This window comes from Mesoplodon bidens (assembly GCF_964165515.1).
Source record: "Mesoplodon bidens genome assembly, chromosome: 2".
NCBI classification, from domain to species: domain Eukaryota; kingdom Metazoa; phylum Chordata; class Mammalia; order Artiodactyla; family Ziphiidae; genus Mesoplodon; species Mesoplodon bidens.
In genome coordinates this window covers 165900476-165910507 of record NC_138177.1, presented here as the reverse complement: position 1 = coordinate 165910507, position 10032 = coordinate 165900476, and the positions used below count along the sequence as shown (strand labels likewise).

General features: G+C 53.6%; 1 protein-coding gene across 2 annotated transcripts; it reads right to left on the bottom strand.

Annotated features, from left to right (window-relative positions):
- Positions 1 to 2157: 2157 nt before the first annotated feature.
- Positions 2158 to 10008, bottom strand: KDF1 (keratinocyte differentiation factor 1). 2 transcript variants are annotated; one of them, XM_081224241.1, is made up of 4 exons: positions 9947 to 10008; positions 3893 to 4963; positions 3327 to 3401; positions 2158 to 2769 (listed from the first exon to the last, which is right to left on the bottom strand). In XM_081224241.1, the coding sequence occupies exons 2-4, from the start codon at positions 4929 to 4931 to the stop codon at positions 2687 to 2689; spliced, it is 1197 nt and encodes a 398-aa protein (XP_081080367.1). In that variant the 5' UTR covers positions 4932 to 4963; positions 9947 to 10008; the 3' UTR covers positions 2158 to 2686. The 2 variants fall into 2 exon arrangements, with proteins under 2 accessions (XP_081080367.1, XP_081080368.1); XM_081224242.1 differs by having other exon boundaries at positions 9886 to 9952.
- Positions 10009 to 10032: the final 24 nt, after the last annotated feature.

Here is a 10032-nt window from a genome sequence, read left to right as displayed (position 1 = left end):
CAGAGTGAGCCACTGAGGGAGTGCCAGGGCTGGAGAGGTGTTCCCTTCTGCCTAAATCCAGCCACCAGAGCTGACCCTTTGGTGGGAGAGTACAGGTCACAGTGCAGGGTGCCACAGAGGTCATGGTTACAGCAAGAATGTCTAGGTTGGCTTGGCCAGGGTGCTATGCTCTGTGGGCCGTGGGTGACCCCTGAATTTCTGGAACACAGCATGTCTGTCCTTTTGGCATTTCAGAATAGCTTGTTAAAGACTTAAGGAAGGTATGCAGTGTTTGGCTTTGTCTGTTTACCACACTTACAGACCCTCTTTTCCGGGAATGCCAGTAGTAGTTCCCAAGGCTAAGCTTGGAAAATGGTGCTCTTGGGCCAAGGCTAAGATGGAAGGACTGTGGCATCACTCTCCTACTCTGTCCAGCAATATCCCTGGGCTTCAGTGTCCTGTGATCTTTTTTTTTTTTTTTTTTTTGCCGTACACGGGCCTCTCACTGTTGTGGCCTCTCCCGTTGCGGAGCACAGGCTCCAGACGCGCAGGCTCAGCGGCCATGGCTCACGGGCCCAGCTGCTCTGCGGCATGTGGGACCTTCCCGGACCGGGGCACGAACCCGTGTCCCCTTCATCGGCAGGTGGACTCCCAACCACTGCGCCACCAGGGAAGCCCCTGTGGTAATTTTTTCTTTTATTTATTGGATGCATTGGGTCTTCATTGCTGCGCGTGGGCTTTCTCAAGTTGCGGCGAGCGGGGCTACTCTTCGTTGCAGTGTGCGGGCTTCTCATTGCGGTGGCTTCTCATTGCGGAGCACAGGCTCTAGGCGTGCAGGCTTCAGTAGTTGTGGTGTGCGGGCTTAGTTGCTCTGCGGCATGTGGGATCTTCCCAGACCAGGGCTTGAACCTGTGTCCCCTGCATTGGCAGGCGGACTCTTAACCACTGAGCCACCAGGGAAGTCCCACGGTCATTTTCTTTACCTTCTTTTTTTTTTGGCCATGCCATGTGGCATGGCATATGAGATTTTAGTTCCCCGAATAGGGATAGAACTCATGCCCCCTGCAGTAGAAGTGCAGAATCCTAACCACTGGACCACCAGGGAATTCCCGGCCTGTGGTCATTTTCAATCGCAGAGGCCTTGACCTGGAAGAGACAGCAGAGCCTAAGGAAAGGGGCCAGTTTTATCACTGGTACTGGGCCCTGTGGTCATGGCCACAAGGGACCATCCTGTGTGTCCAATAGGAAACTGAACAGACAAGTACAGTTTGTCCAGTCACTTTCCAAAGGGTGCCCATGAGGGCAATAGAAAGTCTGGGCGGGGGGTGCTGCAGGTGAAGTGGGGCAGTGAGGGATCCTGGACACCTAGCTTAGCATCAGTCAAGACTGGGCTGCTGGGCCTGCTCTGGTCTCACTGAGAGAACAAACACACCCCTGTGTGCGAGGAGAAGCCAAGTAAGATCCTTCTGAACCCAGCTGGGCTCTGATGTCCAAACGGGGAGCCTGCTTCTACCCCAAGCAAGTCAGCTTGCCAGCTTGGGGGCACAACTGCCAAGAGGCCAGCTTCCGGATACAGAGCCACAGTTACTAGCTGCATGACCCACTAAATTCCTTGACACCTCTGAGCGCCAGCACCTGTGAAAGAAGAATGACCCCCCCCCACACACACACTCCTGGGTTGCTGGGAGTGCTGAGCAGACACCAGTGACCCTGAGTGCTGTCCGTACCAGGGGGAGGTGGAGGGAGCAGCAGGTCTGAGGTGGGGTGGGCTGACACGTGCTCAGGGATTTGGGGAAACTGCAGGGATGGCCAGAAGCAGGCCAGCCTACAGGCAGTGAATTGGGGCAACAGAGGGAGTCCAGGCAGGCCTGCCTAGAAGGACCTCTCTGCCTAGAAGGACCTCTCAACAATGACAGAAACCACTTGGTAAACCCTTCTCAGGCACACACACTGTGACTGGCTCTATCTCCTAGAACTCACCGTGAGCCTGAGAGATGGGCATCACTGCTCTCAGTTTAGCCTTCTGACCTCAACCCCACGACACTAAGCCAGGCTGGATACTCTATGATGTCTCCTGCTCCGGGCAGCAGTCAGGCAAATGGGACAGAAAGGACAGTATCACAGCCAAGATGAGCAGAAAGATGTCTATTAAGTTTTGTACTATAGTCACGTTAGCATGTAGAACATCAGCGGAGAACCTAACTGCTCAACAGAACGTAACATGGATTGGGCACTGCCCACAGAATTCCGGAGGCCCTGCCTGCCCCCAAACCCAATCCATTTAAGACAAGCTTCTTTTAGCTGTTACCTTCCCTCCCCGCTGTCCTGGGGAGGGGGAGGTTTGCATGATTGGTTATGGGGTGTATGTTACAGGGGGAGCATGTTATGGGGGCAGAGTCAGGATTCAGTTCCAGAAGTTAACCCCTCAGTCTTTGCTTTCCATGACCTAGGCTTCCTGAAGACTGTGGGCAGGAAAGAACAGGCCCAGGCAGGGGTCAGGCCAGCGGAGGACCCGGGGGATGTGGGCACCATGGCCCAGTGAAATGCATGTGGTCCAGGAACCAGTCAGCCAAGGCAGGAGGAGCCAGAGTGGGCACTGCTTCTGGGCTCATGGCCTCCCTCCCACAAAGAGGGTTCTGGTCCCTCTCTTCATGCAGTAGATGTGCTTCTCTCAGAAGGGGGTTGCGGTCCCTGGGCCCAGTGCGGGTTAGCAGTAGACCTGGAGCAGGGGTGCCCCTGAAGAGTCTGTGTCGGTGCCCTGGAAGGATGAGTCGTGGCTGGCTTGGTATCCTGAGGGGAAAGGGAGCAGGAAACAGAGGCTCAGAGATGGGGAGGGGCTCATGCAAGTCCCTCAGGCAGGGAGAAACCTGCTGAGAAGGAGCAGAGGGGGACTTGAGCCTGGGTCAGTCTGATCCTGGCTGGGTGATCCACTCAGTTTCTTGACCTCTCTGAACCCCAGTCTCGCTCTCTAAAGGGTAATGACCCTGCTCCCAGGGGCTTGCAAAAGCCAAGAGGATAGCAGTAGAAACCACACATGGTGCCTTCTCAGCACCAATGGATGGCCCCCCTCACCCGCCCTCCACTTTCCTCTCCAGTGACCTGGGTTTAGATGCAGGTTCTGGGCACCTGCCCCCCTCCCCTCTGGTTCAGGGGCATCCCCCTGAATCTCTCCCAGCTGAACCTTTAAGCCAGTTTGCAGGACTGGGATGGGGTATAAGGCTGCTCAGGCTTCTCGTCCCTTTCTGATCCCATCCTCACCCACCCCAGGAGGAAGCTGGGAGAGGGGCAGGTGGGGGGCTGCTAGGGCAGTCCCCTCTCCTCTCCACACTTTCATGTCAGGACCAAACCTGGGGCTCCATAAGGCCTCAGCTTCCTGGCGATGGCATCTGCGGTCGTCTCCTGGGAGATCTGCACTGTGAGTTCTAGGGAGGGAACACGAAGGGGCAGTGGTCATTATCACATCCTTTCAACCCTATTCCCCACTTCTGCCCCCAGCCCATTGAGAGAGGGGCCATTCACCCCTGGGCTGGGCTAGGGAAACGATGTTTAAAACAAACAGTGTGTGTGTGTGTGAGTGTGTGTGTGTGTGTGTGTGTGTGTGTCGGTCCATCTGTGCAGGGATGAGTGGGTGGGTAGGGATTTTGGTTAGGCCAGGCCAGGTCAGAGATCCAAATTCGCATGGGTTCCTGGGTCCTGTTAACTAGGCTAGCTGGTTGGGCCTGAAAGCTACTCTGGCAGGTGGTAGCAGGGGACAGAAAGAACCTGTTAGGGGATGTGGGAGAGTGGAGAAAAAGGAGGAGGAAGAGCTGGGACCGGCTGAGGGTGGACCCACAGTGGCCAAAGACCCCAGTGCAACCCTCCCTGTCCAGAGCCTCCTCTACTCTGCCCCTCAGCCCTGTGGGGCCCCACCTACCATCCTGGCTGAGCCCTGAGCCCACCATGGTCTCATGGCCACTGTCAGGGGCAGGGGCAGCAGAGGCAGCCACTCTGGTTGAGCGCCCCTCTGTGGTCTGCGGGCGGGCACGGCTCTTTCGGGTACTGATGCGAATGATGCCGCGTACCAGGCGGCCCTCAGCGTCCTGCTCATCCAGGTGGTAGTCCTGGGTGATGCTGCTGATAAGGTCCGATATCTTACTGGTCTTCTCCAGGAACACAGTGTCTGAGGTGCACTTGGCCAGCTCGTCGATCTGGTGTACACTGAACAGCTCTGTGAGCTTCTTGAAGATGAGCACATCGATCTCTCGGCTGGACATGGAGCCACTGCCTATCTCGGGCAGGTCCAGGTCCGACTCATGGAAGGAGTAGTACTCCTCAGAGCCTCGGGGGCTGCTGGCAAGGGTGCTGGGCAGGCTGTGCCGCATGGGTGGGGGGTCGGCCAGTGGCTCCTTGCAGCAGGAGTCCGCGTCCAGGGCTGGGGAGGTGGTGCTGCGGTAGGGATACACAGGAATGCCTTTGAGCTTGACGTCAGGGTAGCTGAAGCTGCTACCCATGGCCGACTTGAGCCGCTGGCCATCCCGCCGGCTGGGAGGGGCACGGTCAGGGCTGGGGGGCACTCCGTTGTGCTCCTTGACCCAGTTGGCTTCAGCAGCCCCTTCAGGGGAGTCCCCAGCGGACAAGCAGGGGCTGCAGCCCCGCACACAGGCTCCACAGCGCTGGAGGCAATCCCGGCAGCGGCGGAAGCAGAAGGCGGCCCGGCACCAGTCCCACACCCAGGGTCGCCAGAGCAGGCAGCAGGCTGGGGGCTCAGCAGCCTGCTCAGCAGAGCCAGAGATGAAGGTAAGGCTCTCGGGTCCATGGTGGCCGGGATCCTTGGGGTCTGGCCTACGGGTGCGGCGGCTTGGTGGGGCCCGGGATGGCTCATCGTATGTCTCCAGGCATAGCTCCGTTGGCCGCTCCCAGGGTCCCAAGCGTGGGGGCCCAGATGATGGGCGGGGGTGTCCAGGGCGGGGCATGGCTCACCGCATGGTTTGCCGTAGCCAGGCACCTGTGGGGGAGAGGCCAGGAAGGAGTCAGGATCAGAGGTCAGCGGCGAGCTCCTGCACTATGACCTGAGGAGCTTCAGACTTCTGGTTTCTGAGAGCTCTGTGATGTGGATGGGCCCAAGTATGCCCAAGAATCCTGTCTAGTGTCCCCTTGCTCCCCAGAGAGGAAGTTCTCTCTGTGGTCTAACTATGTATCAGAATCTCCTGGGACTTCACACACATTGGGATGGTTACTATTAAAAACAGAAATGACAAGCATTGGAGAAGATATGGAGAAGTTGGAACCCTTGTGCATTGCTGGTGGGAATATAGAGTGGTATGGCTGCTGTGGAAAACAGTGTGGAGTTTCCTCGAAAAGTTAGACATAAAATTACCATCTGATCCAGGAATATCACTTCTGCGTATATACTCAAAATGATTGAAAACAGGCACTCAAACAGATATTGGTACACCAATGTTCACAGCAGCATTATTCACAATAGGCAGAGATGGAAACAACGCAAATGTTCATTGATGGATGAATGAATAAACAAAATGTGCTCTATACACACAATGGAATATTATTCAGCCCTAAAAATGAATGAAATTCTGATACACGCTATAACATTGATAAGCCTTGAGACATTACGCTACATGAAATAAGCCTGACACAAAAGGACAAATATTGTATGGTCCCACTTACATGAAATATCTAGAACAGTCAAATTCACAGAGACAGAAAGTAGAATGGTAGCTGCTGGAGATGGGGGAGAATGGAAAGTTAGTATATAACGGGTAGAGTTTCAGTTTGGGAAGATGAAAAAGTTCTAGAGATGGATGGTGGTGATGGTTATACAACAGTGTGAATGTGTTTAATGTCACAGGACTATAACGTTAAAATTACTTTAAAGCATTAAAATGGTAAATTTTATGCATATTTTACCATATAAAAAGAAAAATCTCCTGGGATCTCACTTTCTGGGCAACGGTCTCCCTGAGTTTCTTCCCACTGTTGGTAAGCCCAGCAGTACAGAGCCTCTGAGTCTGCTCAGCAAATGCCTTTCCATTGACTTGCTACAGAACCTGATCATTACCACCTTCCCTTTCTTCCCCTCCCTTTCAAATCAGACATGGGAATCAACAGGTCCCCGGTCAATGTTTCAGTATGGCTCAGATTTGCGCTCCTATCAACATTTAACATCAAGCACTGTTTTGCTTCCTTTGACTAGACAAGAAAGCCAAGACTCAAAATACATCTTCTTTCCCTTTCGACTTGGTTGCTAGCAAGCTCAGAGCTAAGATTTCACTGAACCTGGCCCTGTGTTAGGTACAGAAGAACCAAAAATGGATGAACTATAGGCACTGTTCCTGTGATTCACACATGGTTTTGTAGGGAAAACAGATGTTTAAAAGCTCATGAGCTGGAACGCATAGGATATATGGGGCATCATGGGAGTAAACAACTCTGCCTGCGGGAACATTATGTAGTGATGTACTTGGGAGGGTCCTTGATCACATGTAGGGGTGTGCTGGGGAGTTACTATTGTTAGCCTGGATTTTCTGAGACATTAATCTCTTAACTTTTTATTTATCCCTGATTTAATGGCACTAGTGTCCTAGAACTGGTGATGTGAAAGGAACCTGGGACTGGGCATCAGGATATCTGTATCCTAGTCCCAGTTCTGGCTCTAATAGGCAATGTGCTTTGGGCAAATCAATGCTACCTCCCTAAACTGGCCCACCACCATCTCTCACCCACATACTGTCAAGGCCCCCATTCTGGCCACCTCTGTTCCCTTCTACTTATGGCAGCCATAAGTAGACAATTTAAAACAACAACAACAAAACACAAATTTGGAGAAACTTGGCAGACACTACATTAATCAAATGATCAAAGTTAACATTATTAATAATGGGACAAACTGACATGATGTGTCTCCTGATACTATGCACTAAAAAGGACACAGCATCGCTTATGGAGTAGTCCTGCCAAAAATGTATAACCTGAATGTAATCATGAAGAAACATCAGACAAGCCCAAGTTAAGGGACATGACACTTAATGGACTGTGTGATCCTGAATTGAATCACAGGATTCACAAGGAATCCTGTGATCACAAGGAGAAATTGGATAATTGGTAAAATTTAAAAATAGACTGTATATTATTTAATAGCATTACATCAATGTTAAATTTCCAATGTTAAATTCAATGTTAAATAAGACAATGTTCTTATTCTTAGGCAACATATACTGAAGCATTTAGGGGTAAAGAAGCATGATGTCTGCAACCTAACCTCAAAGGGTTCCCCCCAAAACAGAAGGTATATGTGTGTAGACAGAGAAAGGGAGGGAATGTTAGCCATGGTGAATGCAGATGAGGAGGATACAGGAATTTGTTAACTATTCCTGCAACTCTTCAACCCATTCCCCCAGCCCCACTCAGCGGTCCTTCTCCAAGGACACTCCAGAACCTCAAGTCAGATGGGAGCCCCTCTCCCCACAGCATTCTGCTGGGCTCTTGGTCAGCTGAGTTGGCTTTGAGCCCATTGTTTGAAGATAAGCCTATATGACCCCGAGGGGCAGGGACTGTGTCTGATTCCTTTCTGCATCAGTGTCTGGAACAGGGTTGGTACAGTAAGTACTTCAGGAGACTGATACATTCTGTGTGACCTCTGGGTAGAACCAGGACCATTAGGTAGAAAGAGAAAGGACTTAGGCTCCAGGCTGACCAGAGTGGGGGGAGCAGCAGTCTGGCGAGAGTAAGGTGAAGTCCCCCTCCAAAGGTGTGCAAACTGAAATTGTAATAGGTGACTTGAAAGTCCCTCACAATCCAGAGAGGCAAGTGGTTAAAAACCTTTGCCTGGGTTTGAGCAATGTTGGGGTGGGTATGGATTTATTCATTCACTCATTTAATGAATATTTACTGAGAGCCTGATGTATGCCAGACACTTCTAAATTCCGTGGATAAAGTGGTAAAACAGACAAAATTCCCTAACCCCAGGAGTTTGCCTTCTAGTGAAAGAGTTAATTATTGAAAGCTTACATTATTCTCAGTGCTTTAAATGTATTCAACTAATTAATTCTCACAATAATACCCTTGTAGGTATTATTGTTGTTGTTATACAGAGGCACAGAGAGGTTAACTAAGTTGTCCAAAGCCACACAGCTGTTTGAATGCAAGTGGCCTGGCCCATACTCTTATCCACTACCCCATCCCATCTATTATTTGGGAGGAAGGGGGCAAAGTGGTCAGCTGCCAGCTCCATGGGTGAGCCTGTGCCCAAGGAGGGGCTGCACAGGGAGAGCCCTGAGTCTTCCAGGCTCAGCCCTTGGATCAGGAGGGTGGGCACATCTACACTGTTTGAACCACACTGAGCTCTGGGGTACCTGGGGTTTGTAAGAACAACAAGAGGTTATTGTTCATGGTCTTGGTTACTCTCTCCTCCTCTACCTCCAAGGTTTTAGCAGTCGCTACCATTCATTAAATTCATCCAACAAATATATTTTCTGAGCACCTACCATGTGCTCAGCACTGTACTAAATGCTGAGGAAGCAGCAGCAAATGGGCCAGAAATAGGCTCCAGCTCAAGAGGACTTTTGCTTTATTTAACACTCACAATTGCTCGGTAAGTATTATATCTCCAGTTTACAGGTCAGGAATCTGAAGCTCAGAGAGGTGAAGTGACTTGCCCAGAGACACCTAGCTGGAAAGGAATGGAGCTGGATTTGTACTGTGGTCTGCCAGACTCTGGAGCCCCTGTACTTTGCTCTGTGCCACACATCTCGGGGGGTGGGGCGGGGTGGGATGGAGGAAAGGGGGACAAGACCTGGGGTAAGGACAGTGCTTGGCTTCAGTTTCCCCCTCCTTTCTAGGCCCTAAACCTTCCTAAAGTCAATCGCAGCCCATTTTGTCCTGGCTATATCTCCCCCTCACTGCTGCTGTCCCCACCTCCAAAATCCTAGGAACACCCGTCTCTTGGTTTAGCAGGGGCTCCTGTTGTGGCCTGGGGTAAGACTCCTGGCCTCAGTTTTATCGTCTTTAACAAGGGGAGTGAGGAGTATCTTCAGGGGCCACCTTGAGGTTTAAATGAGATCTTACTGCGCAGGGGCCTTAGAGCTGTGCCTGGCACCTGGGAGGGGCTGGGTCACTGGGCGTCCCAAGGCACTGCAGGGATCCTCCTCAGGGTCAGAAGCTCCCAGGCCCCGGGCACCCCCCCTCAAACTTCTAGTTGATGCTCTCCCACTCCCCCTTAGTCCCTGAGAACACACACACTCCGAGGTCTGTCTCCGTCCCATCCCCTTCTTCCGAAGGTGCTCAGGTCACGACCGGTCGCACCAGCCTGTGTCCCACCCACTCGAGTCTTGCACACCCGGCCGAGAGGGGCACCCCAGCCCTGTTCACGAAACAGCCGTCGGCTCTCGTGCCCGGCATCCGTGCACCCTTGATCTCCTGCCCCAAAGGCTCAGCCCGGGACTCCCGCATCCGCGGGCACCTAGTCCCGGGGGCAAGGGAGAAGCAGACCCCGGCACTGCCGCTCGGACTAGCATAGACCCTACAGCAGCGATGCCCTCGGGGCAAGCACCAGCTTCGCCAGCTGCAGGGGCCCTCTTCCCGCGGGCGGACCCAGCCTCTCGACACTGTTCCTCAGGGTGTGCACGGCCCCCTCTCCCCTCCCGCCCCCGCCTCCCCGGCAAGCACAGCTCCCACCCCAAGCCAGCGCAGCCCTAAGGGCGAACACGGCACCCTCACCCCAGTTTGCCCGCCCAGCCCAGGCGCCCGCTCAGGCCGCTCCCTGGCCGGGCCCGGCCCGCGCACCCCGGAAGTGGGAGGGTGGCACCGATGGAACCGGCTCCGGGACCCTCGCTCGCCCGGGCGTAGCCTCGGGGGTCTGTCCACACCGATGCCGCCTTGGTTCGCGCCCCCTCGGGCCCGCGCGGGGCTTACCTGTCCTGCCAGGTGAGCCGCCTCCAGCTCGGCGCCTCCCCCCGCCCCCTTCGCCGCTCACCTGGGGCGCAGGTGAGCGTCTCGCGGGAGCGCTGCACGGGTCGCCGCTGGGGACACACTTCCTGCCTCCGCGAAGCGCCTCCGCCG

Coding starts and splice junctions, on each gene's coding strand:
- KDF1 (XM_081224241.1), bottom strand. CDS start 4,931: ATGCCCCGCCCTGGACACCCCCGCCCATCATCTGGGCCCCCACGCTTG. Junction 3,402..3,892: donor CTCAGGGCTCAGCCAGGATG/GTAGGTGGGGCC, acceptor TTCCCTCCCTAG/AACTCACAGTGCAGATCTCC. Junction 2,770..3,326: donor GAGGCCTTATGGAGCCCCAG/GTTTGGTCCTGA, acceptor CTTTCCCCTCAG/GATACCAAGCCAGCCACGAC.